This window comes from the organism of the source record quoted next, unplaced genomic scaffold (assembly GCF_019419815.1).
Source record: "Pyrus x bretschneideri cultivar Hongxiangsu unplaced genomic scaffold, Pyrus_bretschneideri_v1 Contig18, whole genome shotgun sequence".
NCBI lineage: Eukaryota > Viridiplantae > Streptophyta > Magnoliopsida > Rosales > Rosaceae > Pyrus > Pyrus x bretschneideri.
The window spans coordinates 4,699,482-4,719,087 of record NW_025999479.1 but is presented as its reverse complement, the minus strand read 5'-3'; the positions used below and the strand labels follow the sequence as shown (position 1 = coordinate 4,719,087).

The 19,606-nt window shown below is 35.0% G+C and overlaps 2 protein-coding genes across 3 annotated transcripts; one reads left to right on the top strand and one right to left on the bottom strand.

Annotated features, from left to right (window-relative positions):
* Positions 1–40: 40 nt before the first annotated feature.
* LOC103941874 (O-fucosyltransferase 31) lies at positions 41–3,934 on the bottom strand. 2 transcript variants are annotated; one of them, XM_009352071.3, is made up of 10 exons: positions 3,767–3,934; positions 2,933–3,028; positions 2,731–2,812; positions 2,523–2,593; positions 2,343–2,431; positions 2,045–2,248; positions 1,634–1,904; positions 1,105–1,332; positions 815–1,012; positions 41–572 (listed from the first exon to the last, which is right to left on the bottom strand). In XM_009352071.3, exons 1-10 carry the CDS (start codon positions 3,890–3,892, stop codon positions 363–365), a joined length of 1,575 nt encoding a protein of 524 aa, XP_009350346.2. In that variant the 5' UTR covers positions 3,893–3,934; the 3' UTR covers positions 41–362. The 2 variants fall into 2 exon arrangements, with proteins under 2 accessions (XP_009350346.2, XP_009350347.2); XM_009352072.3 differs by having other exon boundaries at positions 2,933–2,995.
* A 5,483-nt stretch (positions 3,935–9,417) lies between these two features.
* LOC103937494 (Golgi apparatus membrane protein-like protein ECHIDNA) lies at positions 9,418–12,419 on the top strand. Its single transcript, XM_009347443.3, has 6 exons — positions 9,418–9,573; positions 10,388–10,444; positions 10,553–10,756; positions 10,897–10,956; positions 11,328–11,454; positions 12,107–12,419. Exons 1-6 carry the CDS (start codon positions 9,559–9,561, stop codon positions 12,193–12,195), a joined length of 552 nt encoding a protein of 183 aa, XP_009345718.2. The 5' UTR covers positions 9,418–9,558; the 3' UTR covers positions 12,196–12,419.
* The last annotated feature ends 7,187 nt before the right edge of the window (positions 12,420–19,606 follow it).

Sequence of the window (19,606 nt, the reverse complement as noted above, 5' to 3'; positions counted from 1 at the left end):
CTCGCTGAAAATGGTGTAGTAGTAGAGAATGGCCGGGGACTTTTGCAAGTTGGCATGTTCTTATTGGACTGGATAAAATGATTGCTTGCGTATACATTACATGTAAGTCGGAACCAGAACAAACACATTTGTTTCTTTGTAACACTATTGCCCGTAAAGGTCAATTACATCCGAACCCGTCAACAAATATTACAAGTCTACAACTCCACTTCTACGTTATTCTTCCACCTATCACACCCACTGCATCCTATCGAAAAATATTAGCTATGTAGTTTTACGAGTAACGGAAATCGGCATTCTTCTTTATTTACCAATAAAGAGATGTCGAACTCGCTTTAGCCTCCTCCGCTATCACAGTAAACTCATGCCTCACACATGCAGTCGGGAGCAGGATAGGTGTATATGGACTTCTTAGGCTTTCTGATCCTGATTTGCCCTTGCCTGCTTTCGTGCCCCTTTACTACAGACTGCTGGAATTCCGACCAGCTAAGGGTTTTGTTTAGGAAGAGCTGGCCCAGTAGCGACATACTCGGCCTGATGGTCTTCAAGTTCTCGTAAGTTCGGTGCCCTACCTGTTGACATAAATTTTTTAGTCAGCATCTTATGAGTTGCAGAACATTATCAAATGGAGAGGATGTGAAAACAAATATATGGTGCTCCCAATTGCCTTAAAAATCTCGTGCCTTCGTGTAAGGATGGGTGCTCAAAGACATTATGCGGGTGAGAGACAACCCTCACGAGTTGAAAGTACCGACCATGGTATTGGGAATACATGACCTCGTAGAATTGATAAAAAGATTTTTAGAAGTCTTACCAGTGCATTGTGCATGTTTCCTGGAGAAGCAGAAATGAAGATGTCACTGTGCATGCTAACGTAGTAATCAACCGCCGCTAACAGAGAAGCCTTTCCTTTGATTTGCGCCCGTTCTTCTGAAGAAGCAAGGCTCTTTTTATCTTCCATAAGTGGAAACAATTTTCGCAAAGTTGCAATCCTAGCTTCCCCACCGTATACCTGAAGAAAACAAAACGAAATTGACTTTCCTAATTGAAATTTGCCAATTCACTCGGATGAGAGATGAGTTGGACAGAAGGAATTCTAAGAACCTTGTGGGAAGCAAGATAGAGGCGAGTATTGTTGTCAAATCCCAAAGCTGCAAGCAGCAATCCAATCTCTTCAGGAGTTAATGGACAACGCCCCTGACTCCTCAACTCTTCGTCGGTGAACTGGGAGTTAAGGACCCTTCCCTGCCAGATCACTTGTCGATATTTGGCCAGAGCCAGTTTTTCAGCTTTTCCACCACCAAAATCACAGGCCGAATGGGCTGCCATATCCTGCAGAGTGAATTTTTTTTTTTTTTTTTGAGCAGAGTGAAAATAAACAGAACATAATTTTCATATTTTTCAATAGTTACAACTAAAGTGTAAGTTAGGGAGTGACATATAATGTGTTACAATCCGTCCATTGTTTCCGTCCTCCAGAACATAAAACACTCAAGTCAGACATCACTAGTTTACATAAAGCAGTTCCTCATACCGGTTATGCCAAAATTTCTCTGTATGCTCCAGAACTTTTGTGGAAAAATAAATCAGACAAATCAAATGGATGTATATCAAATTTTATGAATATCATTACCTTATCGAACCGTAAATGTAGCACAACAAATTTCCCAGCCCCTTGCTTTTCTTTCACATCTGGCATCTCCTGCAAGTAGTTGGTACCAACTCCCCCACTTTTGGTAGAAGGATATCTAAGGCGGCTGATCAGAGCATCTCCAAGAGCTCTAATATGAGGGACAAACGCTAATGCTTGAAAGTTGACCTTACAGCGTAGCCGTTGGATGTCCATAGGCAAGTTGTCAAATGTCAGGCGGTGGGAGAAAGGGGCAATCGCTGCTATTCCATAACTGAACCACATACAATTCAGCATATAAGAAATCTAAGATATGAAGCCATAATTTTTCATTGACTTCAATAGCTACTAAGGTCTGAAAATTATACAACAAGAACACTAAAATTTCAGTCAACAAATTCAGGTGATACTGACCTCTGAACTACGGGCAATACATTCTCTAGATACCAGTGGGCTGAAGCATGGACAGGTGCTGTCTTAACTCTCGTAGCTCGGATTGCTGTTGCATAGTACTCCCTCGTGCTCCACGAGAAATCAGAAGGTAGCTCTTTAACTATTCTAATATCATCCTTCAATACATTAATGAAATGATCAACGTCAAATATATCCATGAAAGAGCTGCAGAGGAAGGAAAAGAACCAATCAGAATTCAAGAGATCAAGAACATGAATAACCAGTGCAAAGATAAAATCAACATTTCTTCTACAAATACCTCGAATCTCGCCATACAGGATTTACTTCAAGGTACGGGATCACAAGGGTTGCATTCAGTATTCTAGCGACTGCTACTGCATCACATATCTACAAATAAAATAATTTAAGAACTAGCCAGGTAGTTATACAACTTTGAAACAGATCTTTATTAGATGCATCAGAAACTTTTAAGACCTACCCCCATCCTCTGCTGGTTCAGCCCTCCATCAAGAAACACTTGGATGAATCCCTCAGATTTCTCCGGTAATGCTGCATGAGATAAAAGCATCAATCACCGAAAAAGTAGCACTTGCAAGTATTACATTGTAAAACACATTAGTTCTGCAACCAACAGTAAAACTACTTTAGAGACAGGGATATAGACAAAGTAACACTATTTTACTCACAAGGGGCAACTGATGATTCTGCACAAGGTTTCCATGATTCGCTGGCCAATGGAGCCCATAGATCCGAGAGTTCCCCTTCTGACTACACAAGGTAAGGATTTTTTTTTTTTTTTTTTTCATTTTCAGTCGAGAATTTTATGCAGTAAAATCAGTCAACTACTTAAGAAACAAATGTGCTTCTTCTTAACCAACTCTTACTCACCGTTTGGCGTTGTAAAGCACTCCTGAGAAGGCGTTGGTGCTTAGATTTTGGAACATTCCATTCCTGAAAAGTCGACTTCGTCATCACATTAAGCCCCTAAAAGAAAAGCAGTATTTAAATGTGAACGTGAAGGTCCATACTATTCTTACAAGTCAAACAATGTGTTCATGATCCCAAGCATACAAAAAAAAAAAATTCCATCTTAACCTCACTTTGTGCCATTTTTTTTTTTTCATATTCTTTCATAACCTAAATATTATTAAGATTAGGAGCCTCCAGGCGTGAAAACAAAAGAGTTTGTGACGCTGAAATAGGCCTCCCGAAAGATTACTAAATATTCATATTTCATACAAGGCGAAGGTATAGTCTTTTTTTTTTTTTTTTTTAATCAAATCAAATAAAAAACTCACCTCTCTGAAATTTTCTAGCGGATTTTATCAAATTTCAACAACTTTTTTATTCAGCTTAGTGACTAATCCTAAAAGACCGACTCACGCTCTAGCTCTACTACGTATGCTTTAATTGCTTATGATAATCTTGGATACTCAGTTTGTCGGTGTTCAAATCTACTAGAAAAATTCCAGTAAACAAATCAAAGCAAAAACATGTACGCACTCTGACCCATGCTTTTAAGTTTGGCTAAGAAATCACCATCTTACATTAATTTTACGTTTACAGCATTAGTAAATTGAACAATAACGAAAACCACTACAAAAAGGTCAGAAAATCCACCAGAAAAAAATGTCGTTGCGACTACTAGCCGTCAAAACAAGCAGGTAAAAAGTAAGTACAATCCTAGGGAAACAGGTAATTAAATAAGAGGAAAAAACATACCGAGTACATGGAAGGAGAAGCATGGCCCAATGGACTGAACAAAGTGGGCAAGAAAACTGGAAGGAGAAGCAGCAGAAGAGCACCGAGTGCTCCTCCTCTGGGAGAAAACAGAAGCTCGACCGCCATTGTTCCAAAGCTTGGATCCGAAAACTAAAATCTGGGTTTTGCTCTGCAGTGGAAACTACAGAGACCCAGAAAGAAGAAGGGGGGAATAACGCAGCTATAAATGTAGCGGCTTAGAGAGAGAAAGCAGCCATTATCGTCAGTATATAATAAAAAGAGAGAAAGCAAAGGTGGGGGTGTGGGGAGAGAGAGAGAGAGAGTAAAGGCACTTTGAGATGGACACCTGGACTGTGTGCTTTGTATTGATTCTGTGAAGCGTGTCGTTGTCAGAGATAAAAGGTAAATTTGTAAGGATTTTGGTACCAAGAAAAAGCAAAGCAAAGCAGAGTGCTTTCGTGTTGTGTTGTGTAACTGTGTTAATTAAACACAGTTCCGACCGTTGTTTGGTTTTGTAAAGGCGTTTGACGGTGGTTTTAAGTGTGAAAATAATCCCCGTGAGTTTGATTCATATTATAATTTAATTTGTTTATATTCTCCGTTGAGTTTGATTCGTATTATACGTAGGTATCGAACACTATAGGTTTGATTTATATTATATGCATTAAGAACTGTAGTGATAAGAGTGAGTTTTATATATTAATTGCAGGAGAAGTTTATTCTTCGTTTTCCTTATTGGATGATTAGTTACCTCTTTTTTTTAATCTTAAATGATTGATTATTCTTTTATAAGAATCGCTTTCTTTTGTCACTTGTATTTTCCGTCTTAGGGAGGAGGGTAGGATGATTGTGATTCCCACATCATTGGCATCACACTCAATTATGTATTCTCTATTGGAATTTGTACGGTACAAGGAATGCAAAATTGGACCGTTGCGTTTGTGGGTGGGTATCTTTATGAATTCGTTTTCGGTAATACTAAAGAGATTAAATTTGTAAACGAAATTTACAATTTAAATGACGTGTCATTAATGGGAATGAATATGTTTATCAACGTTCAATTCATAATTTAATCATCAACTTTCATGTCATTTAATTTGTAAAATTTTTATCGATAAATTTAATCCCTAACATTACCGGCTGGCTCTTGGTGCTCAGGCAGCACCGACACTACAGTGACTCACTTTTGACCATCATTCGGTTATGCACATTCTACAAGAAAAAGACTTTTTTTTATGGTTTATATCTATCTTCCAACGGCTTCTAATATGGCTGAATGTTTAGGTAAACTAGTCATCTTTTACACCTAAATTTTTTAATGTTATTTACTATTACGTTAAAGTTATTCCTTTTTTGTTTTTTATCAGGAAAAAATGGACTTCATGCAAAGTCACGGGAACATTTAATTTCAATACGATTAAAAAAAAGTTAATACATAATACATCAAAAGATATTTAATACTAAAGATCAAAGAAAGAAAAGGAAAAAAAGATAGGGTGTGGGTCTCACGCAAAGGAAGAGTGCAGTTCCAAATAAGATAGTATTGAGCTACTAATCTCGTGTTCAAAAAAGTTTGCTTCTCAAAAAATATGCTTACAAAAGAGGCTGCCGACTTGTAATATTTGCAATAATGCTTCTGATTCTCCAAGTAACTCTAGACCTCCCTTCAATCCGGATTTGGATCCTCTCCTGAGCTAATGGAGAGGATCCTCCTGATCCATCATCATGGGCCGTTGGATTTTTGTCCAACGACTACAAACAGGAGGTTTTTTTTAAGTTATAATAATTATAGTTATTGGATAAAAATCCAACAGCCCACGATGATAGATCAGGAGGATCCTCTCCATTAACTCAGGAGAGGATCCAAATCCCTTCAATCCCATCAATTACTAGCTTTGAGTTGCCTTGCATGCAAATATTTCTATAACCTTGCTTCCGAGCCATTTTCAGTACATCTCGTAGACCAATTGCCTCAACCATGAACTTGTGTTTTCTCCTAAGCTTCTGGTTCCCTGCAACCCCGATCATTTCCAATAACAAGCCCTGCAACAGCTTTTTGATTGACCATTTACCCATCAAAATTAATCTTTAAGTAATTTGGTTAGGACGAGTCCATTTTATGATTTTATTTGTTTTATCCATATCTATTTATTCCTCTTTATTTGAAACTAAGAAATTTTATGTTCAAATATCGTAAATGGCGAATTCAATATTAATTTGTTTTCTCACTACTCTCAATATGTTGTTGTACAGAAAAAAAAATTCAATAGACTAACTTGTTCAAGACTAGAAATTTAAAATCTGAAATTGATGATTATGTAGACACAAAGAACCAATCATGCTAATACAAAGAACCTAAGCTGAAGAAAAAAAAAAAAACTGAAAATAATTAAGTAGAAGTGAGATTTTCTCAACCTGATTTCTTTGATGTATCCAAATGTTAGATCAATTTGTCTAATTTCTTACTTATTCGCCAACTGTCGTCTATCAAACTTAAAAACAAAATTTTATCCGACAAAGTGGAAACTAAATCCAACTAAACAAAATGATCATGCTCTAGATCACTTTGCTTAAACGTTAAAACACTGGTGAAACAATTGGTGCTATTTTCTTTCATTATTTTGAGCTTGAGTAGTCTAAAACAAGATGATTCGCTCAATTTACTCAATTGGTTTTCTTCTTCTTTTACTACTTTGGTATTGGTTTTTCTCCAAATGTCCAAGTTTTAGATCCCTCTGGAAAGTTGCAAACCTCCCATCGATATATGCCATGATGGGTTGGTTAAACCAAGATAAGGTACCATAATAGGTTTGGTTATACCAGGATAAGGTGGTTGCTTGTGCTTGCTGGTGGAGGAACAAGAGATCTATGCTGATTTTCTCCTTTTGCCTTCCCTTACCACAAAATCTATGCCTTCCCTTACCACAAAATCTAGAGAGATTTTTCAGGAGATAGTACTATTCACACATTTATTTTTACTTTGCATGCACTTTTGTTAACATTGGTCCATTAATATTTTTCTAATTCATTCAATCCATAGGTCGGAAATTGTGAAGGTGGTGTAAGAGATAAAAATTAGTGTGTGGATAGCACCATACTTTTTCAGTGTATCAGGAACATGGTCCGGTACACAAAATGTCATAGTACAAGTAAATAAACACTTGAAGAAAAAAACTTCTCCGGACTAATATTATAACACTTGGTGTACCAGATTGTGTTTCCATTACACTGAAAAGTCTTTCCACAACCCCCTCTTTTGTACGATTTGGGTTTGTAGAGAGTTGCGTGTAGCCAAGGGAATTTTCACATAAGAGAGTTTTAAGTGCAAGAGGTTTGTAGTGCAGTTAGGTAAGAGCATCTGCCCATGCACTCAAGGTTCAGTCTTCGAATCTTCCTCTCGTAGTTTAAACAAATTTAGTGTAAATTATCCTATCATTTATTCAAACCTACAAGTGGGAGAATGTAAGTTTGTGAGCTTAGTGTAAATTCTCCTTGACACTCACAAACTCACAAACTTACATTCTCCCACTTAAGGAGAATCTACACTAAGCTTACATTCGCCCATACACTCAAGTGGGAGAATGTAAGTTTGTGAGCTATTGACAGCTTGGTTAAAAGTGGTAGGATCGTCTTAATGTCCAATATTGTATTCAGTCTCTTGTAAATAGACAAAATCGGGTATGATCAGATGTTTTCTTTGCCTATTTGACTGTCTTATTGGCAACTGCTCTTGGTGCAAAGGCTGAGCAACAACAGGCTCAGGGATTTGTTGCTCAGGCACTTGTTGTTCACGGTTGTAATTGTGCACTTGTGGCTGTGCAGTTACTGGAATGAACATGGTATTCTCTAGTTGAGCATTTTGGAGAACAACGGGAAGAGAATATGAACTTTCTTGACTTACAAGCAATGGTGCATGCATTGTTGCAAAAGCTTGACCAAGATCATCTCTTATTTCTTCAAAATCTGAGCTGCTGTGTTGCACTATTCCTTCTTCCAAATCTTCAATGAATTTTGCATTATTGGTTTCCTGAATTCTAGTGTGGGAATTAGGACAATAAAATTTGAAACCTTTGGACTTGTCAGCATATCCAATAAACCTGCAACTTACAGTTCTTGGATCTAACTTCCTTTCTTGAGGGTTGTAAAACCGAGCCTTAGCCCTACATCCCCAGACATGGAAATGATTGAAACTTGGCCTCCTACCTGTCCAAGCTTCAAAAGGTACAACTTTGATAGACTTGCTTGGAACCCTATTCAGTGTATAGTTAGTTGTTTTGAGTGCTTCTCCCCACAGAAAAATTGGAAGCATGGACCTTGAAAACATGGATCGAATCATGTCCTTCAGGGTCTTATTTTTTCTTTCTGCCACGCTATTTTGATATGGAGTACCTAGAGTAGTGTATTGTGCGACTATTCTTGATGCCTCAAGATAAGATGCAAAAGCTCCCTTATGTTGTCTAGTCTCTGTAAACCTGCCAAAATACTCACCACCCCTATCCAATCTCACTATTTTAATGTTCTTATCAAGTTGTTTTTCAACTTCAGTTTTGTATATTTTAAAACAATCAAGAACATAAGACTTCTCAGCTATAAGAAACACATAACAATATCTTGAAAAATCGTCAATGAAGGTGACAAAATATGAATTACGACATATTGTTTTATTTGGGAAAGGACCACACACATCTGTGTGAATTATTTCTAAAAGTTGGTTGCTTCTTGTGGATCCTAATTTTCTGGTATTCGTCATTTTCCCTTTCAAAAAATCAATGCAAGTTGGTAAGCTTTCAAAATCAAGTTTTCGTACGAGATTTTGTTTTGATAAAATCACAAGTCTTTCTTTGGATATGTGTCCAGTCTTTTATGCCAGAGAGTGGGAGAATTTTCATTTTGAAATAATCTTTTGGAACCAATATGACAAACTGTAAAACATTCATATAAATAATCACATTGTAACTGCCACATATGAACATGGAGAGAAGCATAACCGAGCAAAGTATCCAATTTATTTGAATGAAAAAGTCTTACACTTTCATTGTCACCAATAAAAGTATAACTTTATTTAACTAACTTAGAAGCTGAAATCAAATTTCTTCTCATAGAAGGTACATAGAGTACTAAACTTAAAAACAAAATGAAACTAGAAGAAAGCTTTAATGAAACACTGCCAATGGACTCAACTGCTACTTTGCTCCCATTTCCAAAAAAACATTGTAAACTTCATTATTTCTCTCCTTTAGTTTTGAGAAGCCCTGCAAGGTATTTGTGATGTGAATTGAGCAGCCAATATCAAACCACCAACTAAAAGGAGGAACATAAATCAAGTTTGATTCGAAAACTAACTAATTGAATTACAAGTTTGTCGAGAACTAGAAGTCATTCTCCTTGACACTCACAAACTTACATTAGGTCCTTCCTAAGCTAAAATCCTGACTCCGTCACTATCGTGTATATTTTCGAATAGCTCGTACCACACCTTAATTTAATGTTTCAGCAGTATGCTTAAAATCAGACGGCATCGACAAGCCCGTCACCTTCTCATTGTGGAAGTTGTCACCTTCAAAGAAAAAAGGCCTAAAGCCCATATTGGGCCCGAATTAGTTGAGATGATGCCAAGCCCACGTAAATATTGTGAAAATAAAATAATATATAATAAATAAATAAAAGAAAAAATGAAAAAAAAAAGAGCTGCATCTAAAGGTGAAGACGAAGAGAGAGGGCTCAGAAATTTTCCTGTTCGGAATTCAGAGAGAGGAGCGGAGATATCCCCATAAAACCACAAGCTGGGAAATATGGATCTCAGCCAGGTGAGTTGTCTCGGTTCTTCAATTCGTTGCTTACTATTTGCAATTTCATTTACTCGGATTTCTGTGCCATTCATTGCTGCGTTTAATGTTGGGATTGCGAGGGTTTTTGGGTTAGTAACGGATCTGGATTATGGGTTTTGCATTCTTGTTTGGTTGCTGAGAAAATAATGGGGAACGATTAGAATATTCGTCAACATTTTCGTTTGGAAATTTTCCATGGTAGATTTGGATTTCAGATTTTGTTTAGGTGGATGTTTTTCTTCAAAATTTAAGTAGAAAATTGTGCAAACGAAGAGGAGATTAAGTATCCTTCTTTAGTGAGGCCTCGAATCGGTACAATTTATATTGTGATGGATTATTTTCCGTAAAGATCCGTATGGTGCCTACTTAGAGGAGGCCTAGCATTGTCCAGGTACTTAATTCTAATCCTGATATAAGATCGGCAGCTGAATGCAATTTTTGAATGGGAAAGGGTTTGTTAAAGAGAAACAAAAAATAAGAAGAGGGTTTATGTTGTTATGACACCCGAAGAAAGAGTTCAATTTTCGGAGGAGTATAATATGTCACAAGAGGATTGCATTTCTTATCAAAGGTGTTACATTATTTTCCCTTAGCAGATAAAATAATAATATGCACGTTGACACCGAACTTGAAAACTTCCCCCTAATTTTGGTCATTTCCGATGAACTTGGGAACTCGTTATGTTGTAGTTGTTTAGCAAGCTTGGAGTTGTTTTGAACATGAGCCTATTATCTTGTAGCCATTTTTCATTTTTGTTTCCATTTAGCTAATTCTACTATACTTTCATGTGCAGCCACAAGGGGAAAACTATGCCAACCCAAAGACATGTTTCTTCCATGTTCTTTTCAAGGTCTAGTATCTACAGTTTTCTTGTTTATTGTTTCCTATAAACGAACGACTGTCACTTACATATGTGGTGCCTCCTTCTCTAAGTAACATTATGTTCCTTCTTTCACAGGCTGGAGCATTGGCTTTTTACATACTTTCTGCCCTCTTTTTTGATAACTTTGTCATCATTTTTGTCGTGACTGTTCTTCTTGCCGCTCTTGATTTCTGGGTAGTTAAGAATGTCAGTGGACGCATCTTAGTTGGTTTGAGGTGGTGGAATGAAATAAATGATCTTGGGGAGAGCGTGTGGAAATTTGAATGCCTTGACCAAGAGGTTTGTATTACCATCACAAAAATTTGTATTATTGGTTTCTCTTCCCTTTACTACTAAGCTCAGTGGCATAAGATTGTTTACCATTGACTCTGTCACTACCTGACTATCATCCATGCTGATCCTTACTTGTATGCCTTTAGTCATTGGCCCGGATGAACAAAAAGGATTCATGGCTCTTCTGGTGGACACTTTACATCACGGTAAGCAAATAGGCTTCAAGTGGTGCGGCACCAATTTTTTGTTTGTACGATTTTTCCTTAAAGAGGTAGCAGATGCATTAGGTGGTCTATGGTGATCAGTTATATGCATTAGGTTATAGAAGTAGATATTAAAAGCATTGCGTTACTTATGTGTTCTATAAGAAGCTGGACAGATCCACTTGGAGTTGAAGATGATATGCATAATATTGAAACTGAAAAGTCTTTTAAAAATATATAGCAAGGTCCTGTATGGTTTCATGCACTTGTAACCTGGAAGATCTGGATGCATGTGTGCATGTATGTAGAATGTGCACATAGTTGTGGACAGTTTCATTTTGACGTCTCAAGTTGCTGTTTTCATTTTTGGGCAGGCTGTCGCATGGATTGTGCTTGGAATATTTTCTCTAATAAAGTTTCAGGCAGATTATCTCCTCGTTGTAGGAGTTTGTTTGACCCTGAGCATTGCAAATATTGTTGGCTTTACCAAATGCCGCAAAGGTATGGAAGCATTGATTTGATTTTTTTCGTTAGATATATTGATATATGGCATATTTTTCTGTGTTGAGTGTCATAGGATGGATGTCTGCTTAAACCTTAGCATTTCTAGGCCTTCTAATAGTGCATTGTGTCAGCTATTTTAGTGAAACATTCATATTGAAAGCTGGGGTTTTAAAAGTTTTTTGGACAGATTACACGAAAAGCACTTTAAATATATATATATATATATATAAAAAATTGAAAAAAAAAAAAGGGGGGGGGGGGGGGGGGGGAGAGGTATATATTGTATGAAAGATATTTAAGTAGATGATAGTGTACTGTAGCTATTAAGCGCTCATTCTTGCGAGTAATAATATGCATGTTACTCATCACGTACGACTGTTAGATAACATTGCATACATCCTCCCCTTTCTATACACACATATTTCAATGGGGTGGATTTCCCAACTGAGCATATGTTGGGCGGCCCCTAGCTTGATAGGTTGCTCACTTTAAATTTGGCCTTTGGTAATATATTGAAATAGTTTCATATCTATGGGACAATGAGGTGGCTTCCTTATTTATTTATTCAATCTGTTCCCTCTCCCTGTAGAATGCGATGGGATATTTGTTTATGTATTCTTGATTAAAAACACTTTGATGTTGGTTCCAGATGCGAAAAAGCAGATCCAACAGTTTGCGTCCCAGACCATTGCGTCGCGGTTCTCGTCTACAATTCAGTCAGCATTCAGTGTGGTCTGAGCGACTTGCGCAGGATGATAGGAATATTTTGGAACAATTGAAACTTGTGTAAGAGCGTGTACATGTTCACCATATTGACCGGCAGTATCCTGCCTTCTTATTCAGCTTTTGTAGAGATATTACGAAGTTTTTGTATGAAATGTTTCATTTCTCCAGCCTTACTCTGTAATTTATATATATAAAGTGATGTTCAAAATTGGACAAGTAACTTTTACCTTTTTTAATCAGTTTGTGTGGTAAAACTGTGTCTAATGTAAAATTTTGAGTGAATTCCCTCAAATTCTTAGGAGGAGTGGTGAGATTTGAGAATGCTTGAATTACTTTACGAAATCTCTCCAATTCTTTGGAATTCCCCAACTTTTTAAAATCCTTTAAAATCAATTCCTAATTAAATTCATCTGGAATGTTATAAATTCTTTTAAAATCTCGGTTGAACACATCTAGACTTTTAAAGAATTACTTAAAATCCTAATTGAATACCCCCTTTTAAATAGTTGTATGATCAAAACAAACAGGTTTTCTTTAACGGCCTTGTTGAGTTTATTAGTGCTATATGGCTCCGTCAATTATGTCAGATAAGGCCACCTGCTTGGAATTGTCACTCAAACAAGAATCTTATCCACATAAACTGTACTGGACTTGGTAATTGATGGAGAACAATTTAGAAATAAACAAAAAATAACAGAAATAAACAGAAATTGAAATTCTAATATTTTATTAACCAAAAGTACTTGATGTGCAGAATGAAATTATAAAATAAATACAGAAACTAATATAACAATGTCAATGATACTAACTTGATCACAGAAGGTAAAGGCTAGCGTAAAAGCTATGTCCTTCGAACAGTATTTTCGTCCCACTCTTGTGCTTGTGGTTCTACAACGTCTGCTCGACCAGGATTCAACTACCTAATTCTACAACCCGCACTGGATTCTAGAATTCTAGCGAATTTGCTTTGTGTGCTTACTCTCTGGAAATTTCGTATGGAAGAAAAAGAGGAAGAAAAGATGACTTCACTTGGATACTGTGATTGCAAATATATAGGCTGTTTCACACCATTTCAAATACCTGTTCAATGTATTTGAAAGTACACAACTCTTCCTAATAGTTGTGTCTTTTAATCAAAACGTTTTTTAATTAGGGTTTAGTTAATTAAAAAACTTAATCCAAAAATTAAAATTAATGAATAGCCCTTGTCTTGATTAATTAATATTAATTGTATTTAGGCTATATTATATTCAAGCCTAATCCACACAACCATAAGGCTCAAATCTTCAATCCATTTCCAAATAGTTCAAGTTCTAATTACTAAGAAGAGGGAATAAGCCTATATAAAGACTAGCGAAAAAATACTGTTGACCAATGTGAGACAAGAGGGTCTCAAACTCCTACAATACCCCACATTTGAGACGACGCAATTATTTTGATCCTCCTTGAGCAAACAACTGTGTGTACTACTTTCTTCCTACGAAGCTTTATAACTGTCTCGTATGACAATATAACCAAAACGCTGTTATAACTGAAATAGTGCACTATAACTTTAGAGCAGATAAATATCAATATTGTCTTATAAAATTCATAACAAAAACTGATATGGATATCATAATCACGCTTATAAACCTTCAAGCACTCCATTTTACCTTGACACTTTCTTGGACTTGAAATTTGGAAGAAACATTTGGGGAGGAAAGTTTAACATCTTAACATCAACTCCCATAACCTTCCCTTTCACCCACCTCCCAAATTCAGATAGGTTTTCAGGAAGCAAGGCTCAATACATGTACTCCGTAGGCTGAGTTTATTGGAACTTGAATTACAAGGTATTGAGACACAATTGTTGGGAGTCACTTAATTGTACTTTCGCTATAATTATACTGATTAATTTAATTGTACTTATGCTATAATTATACTGATTAATTTAATTGTACCCAACCAAAAATAAATATGGCCCCATGTGGAAAAAGTAATCCACTTATATTTACTTACATGGTACGGGGATAATAAGAGATTAAAAAGAATGAGAATGTGAAAGATAGGGTATATCCGATAAACAATCTTCCTATGTTAATGGGTACCTTCATTTTGAGTTATGTCGTACCTAAATTGATGGGATCCACATACCTAATGTCTTTAGGTGTTAGTAATTGTTAGGAATCATATTCATTCCTTTTTTTGCGGCTTAGTATTACAGTCTAGTGACATTTTTTTTGATGTCTTAGGTTCAATTATCAAAAAGGTGTTTGGTAAACACTTAAAAATAGCTTATTTTCATTGTTTTGGGTGAAAAAAAAAGTTGAAAACGTGAAGCGGTAAAAATGAGCTTATTATTATAGTACAGTAGAAGCAATTTTTTTTTTTTCAAAACATATCAATATCAAACCAGCTCGCAATCTGTTGGAAGAAGGCCTTGCGAAGAAAATACCACATTCTTTCTTTTATTTATTTAATTATTTCTTAGGGTTTCAATGGGACTAAAGCCCAACAGACTCACAAAACTACACATTGCCCACTGGACCTGCACCTACGCCTGGCAAACGGGTCGTGTCTGTCGTGTTCGTGTCGTTTTCGTGTAACACCTGTTATCTTAACGGGTCGTGTCGTGTCACACCCGTTATCTTAACGGGTCCTTAACAGGTCGTGTCACTTTACCCAACGGGTAAAGTGACCCGACCCGTTATGACCCGTTAAGAAAAAAATATATTTTTTTACAATTTGCACATACCACACATTGCGACATAAATATTACTTGAAAACATTAAAACATTTCTCGTTCAAATACTATATCTACACTCGAAAATGAAAGCCTAATAAAAAAAATAATACATACACTACTAATCTATTACAAATATTAAATGTGCAAGGATAAAGAGTTTTTGTTTTTAAGATTGTAAGTCTTTCTTAAAAGTTTACACCTCCATTTACAAAATCTTCAATTTACATCGAACATCATGAAATTGTATTGGAACATGCATTCAACTAGTAAGCAAACAGAGGGCGAAACAAATAGTCTGCACTCAGCACCTTCAAAACGGCAGGCTTCTCAGACAAACAGAGGGCGAAACATGCATTAATTCAGAAACATGCATTCAACTAGTAAGCAAACAGAGGGCGAAACAAATAGTCTGCACTCAAACAGAGGGCGAAACATGCATTCAAATAGTCTGCACTCAAATAGTAAGCAAACAGAGGGCGAAACATGCATTAATTCAGAAACATGAATTTCAAAATCCCTAATTCAGAAACATGAATTTCAGAAATTTCGAATTCCAAAAGCCCTAATTCAGAGTCCCTATTCATAAATCCCTAATTCATAAACTTCAATTTCAGAAATTCCTAATTCCAAAAGCCCCAATTTAGAAACCCTAATTTAAGAAATTTCGAATTCCAAAAGCCCTAATTCAGAGTCCCTATTCAAAATCCCTAATTCAGAAACTTCAATTTCAGAAATTCCTAATTCCTAAAGCCCCAATTTAGAAACCCTAATTTAAGAAATTTCGAATTCCAAAAGCCCAAATTCAGAGTCCCTATTCAAAATCCCTAATTCAGAAACTTCAATTTCAGAAATTCCTAATTCCAAAAGTGAAAAGCCCCAATTTAGAAACCCTAATTTAAGAAATTCCTAATTCGACAAGCCCTAATTCAGAAACCCTTGAGTTTATTGCAAGAATTTCTTACCTTGTTGACTTGTTGTGCAGTGAGGAGGAGGGCAAACTGAGGAGTGAGTGAGGGACAGAGTGACTGAGTGAGGAGGAGGGTGACAGTCTGGGACCTGGGTGAGGTCGAGACTCGAGGACGACGAGGAGAGTGAGGTCACTGATCTGAGACTGAGGTGAGGTGAGAGGGCCCGTGAGGCGCCGCGTCCGCGTGACGGCGTGAGGTCTCGGAGAGTCGAAGACGAAGTCGATCGAGGATTCGAGTATTTCGAATTTTCGAGAGAGAGAGAGACAGACAGAGAGACTGAGTCAGTGTTTGATTCAGGAGGAGCTGAGTTAATGAGAGTGTTGATTACCTACACAATGGACGGCTGAGATTAAATCTCAGCCGATCCAATGGTTATCAATTTTTTAAATTTAATAAAATATATATATATAATTATGAAATGGACGGCTGAGATTTAATCTCAGCCGATCCAATGGTCATCAATTTTTAAATTTAATTTAATATATATATAATTATTATAGTTTTTACTTTTTAGGGATATAAAATTATTAAATTAATGTATATAATTATTAATATGATAGTTGATTCATACTTTTATTAAGTATATAAATTCCACTAGTGTAAATATTTTAAATTGAAGATCGAATTCATTCATTGTATTCATATAGGGTCAAGGAGTGTAGTTATAAAAAATCATCAAAATCGGAGTTAAAATAACCGTTAAATCTTGATTTTTCGTTTATAACCGTCGAAAAGCTTTGTCCCGTTACTTGATCTCTGAATGTTTTTTTTTTTGTGATTTTTTGCTGATGTGATCTCCAAGCATATACAAACAATTTTGACGGTTTTGATCGTTGAAATTAGTTTTGGAGAATTCGTAAAATGATAGATTGACTAACACTTAGAGTTTATTTATACTTTTATTAAGTATAACATAAGATTTTGTGGTATCCACTTGTGTAAATATTTTAAATTGAAGATCGAATTCATTCATTATATTCATATAGGGTCAAGGAGTGTAGTTATAAAAAATCATCAAAATCGGAGTTCAAATAACCGTTAAATCGTGATTTTTCGTTTATAACCGTTGAAAAGCTTTGTCCCGTTACTTGATCTTTGAATGTTTTTTTTTTTGTGATTTTTTGCTGATGTGATCTCCAAGCATATACAAACAATTTTGACGGTTTGGATCATTGAAATTAGTTTTGGAGAATTCGTAAAACGATAGATTGACTAACACTTAGAGTTTATTTACACTTTTATTAAGTGTAACATAAGATTTTGTGGTATCCACTTGTGTAAATATTTTAAATTGAAGATCGAATTCATTCATTGTATTCATATAGGGTCAAGGAGTGTAGTTATAAAAAATCATCAAAATCGGAGTTAAAATAACCGTTAAATCTTGATTTTCGTTTATAACCGTCGAAAAGCTTTGTCCCGTTACTTGATCTCTGAATGTTTTTTTTTGTGATTTTTTGCTGATGTGATCTCCAAGCATATACAAACAATTTTGACGGTTTTGATCGTTGAAATTAGTTTTGGAGAATTCATAAAATGATAGATTGACTAACACTTAGAGTTTATTTATACTTTTATTAAGTATAACATAAGATTTTGTGGCATCCACTTGTGTAAATATTTTAAATTGAAGATCGAATTCATTCATTGTATTCATATAGGGTCAAGGAGTGTAGTTATAAAAAATCATCAAAATCGGAGTTAAAATAACTGTTAAATCTTGATTTTTCGTTTATAACCGTTGAAAAGCTTTGTCCCGTTACTTGATCTTTGAATATTTTTTTTTTGTGATTTTTTGCTGATGTGATCTTCAAGCATATACAAACAATTTTGACGGTTTCGATCGTTGAAATTAGTTTTGGAGAATTCGTAAAATGATAGATTGACTAACACTTAGAGTTTATTTATACTTTTATTAAGTATAACATAAGATTTTGTGGTATCCACTTGTGTAAATATTTTAAATTGAAGATCGAATTCATTCATTGTATTCATATAGGGTCAAGGAGTGTAGTTATAAAAAATCATCAAAATCGGAGTTAAAATAACCGTTAAATCTTGATTTTTCGTTTACAACCGTTGAAAAGCTTTGTCCCGTTACTTGATCTTTGGATGTTTTTTTTTTTTGTGATTTTTTGCTGATGTGATCTCCAAGCATATACAAACATTTTTGACGGTTTGGATCGTTGAAATTAGTTTTGGAGAATTCGTAAAACGATAGATTGACTAACAGTTAGAGTTTATTTATACTTTTATTAAGTATAACATAAGATTTTGTGGTATCCACTTGTGTAAATATTTTAAATTGAAGATCGAATTCATTCATTGTATTCATATAGGGTCAAGAAGTGTAGTTATAAAAAATCATCAAAATCGGAGTTAAAATAACCGTTAAATCGTGATTTTTCGTTTATAACTGTTGAAAAGCTTTGTCCCGTTACTTGATCTCTGAATGTTTTTTTTTTGTGATTTTTTGCTGATGTGATCTCCAAGCATATACAAACAATTTTGACGGTTTGGATCGTTGAAATTAGTTTTGGAGAATTCGTATGCCATCAATCAAGTTCCGTGTGTGTGTGTGTATATATATATATTTATTAAGTAGATTTAAATCTATTTATTTTGTACGTATAAATTATAATTGACTGGTACACAGAATAGTACATACATCACGTGTCACGTGTTCATTATAAAAATAGTGAGATATGTCATGACAGTCATGTGTGTGATAAAAAGTTAATAACTTAAAAAAAAAAAAAAATTTTCTCACCACTTCTATTAATTTTCATTTTTCCCTCTCTTTTTTGTTTCCTTTTCAACTTTTTCTTATCATATTCACTTTTCCCTCCAACATCTTTCCCTAATTCCCTCACTTTTTTGTTTTATTTTCAACTTTTCTTAACATTTTCATTTTCCCTCCATTTTTTTTTTCAAAAAGGACGGCAAGTTGGCAAATGCATGATCATGCATATTAAATTATTAATTAATATGCATTATAGTTTTTATAAAATTTAATATATATATATATATATAATATAATTAGTATAGATAGACTTAATATTTTGGGGGTATAATTATTATAGTATATATAATTATTATAATTATTATAAATTTTATAGTTAATTTAATATATATATATATATATATTTATTATAATTTTTAGGGGTATAAAATTGTAAAATTAATGTATATAATTATTACAATATTTTTTTAGGGTTATAAAATTATAAAAATAATATTCTGCTTATCGTGTATCGTGTTTACCCACGTGTATACCCGACCCAACCCGTTATCTTAACAGGTGCTTATCGGGTTACCCGATAAGACCCGATTCGTTATCGTGTCGACCCAAACACCTGTTAATTTCGTGTCGTGTCGTGTCAGGTTATCGGGTCGTGTCAGAAATTGCCAGGCCTACCTGCACCACCACCAACCTTTTTTAAAATATCTTTTTAATACATACGATATTATTTATACTAAAGAGTGAGAGCATAACTAAACCTCACACAATGATTTAGTTTAAATTCTTCTTTTGTGAAAGTTGAACCTATGACAGAGACTTACAAATGAGGATGAATGAATACCAAAAAAAAACCATTGTATTAAGTAGCTTCATTGGAGAGTTTGAATTAAAAAGTTCAAATTTGGGAATAAAATTTTTTATTGTTATTTAAAATGTGTTTTTTAAATATATTTATTATATATTTTTTCGTATTCATACTGTATTTTA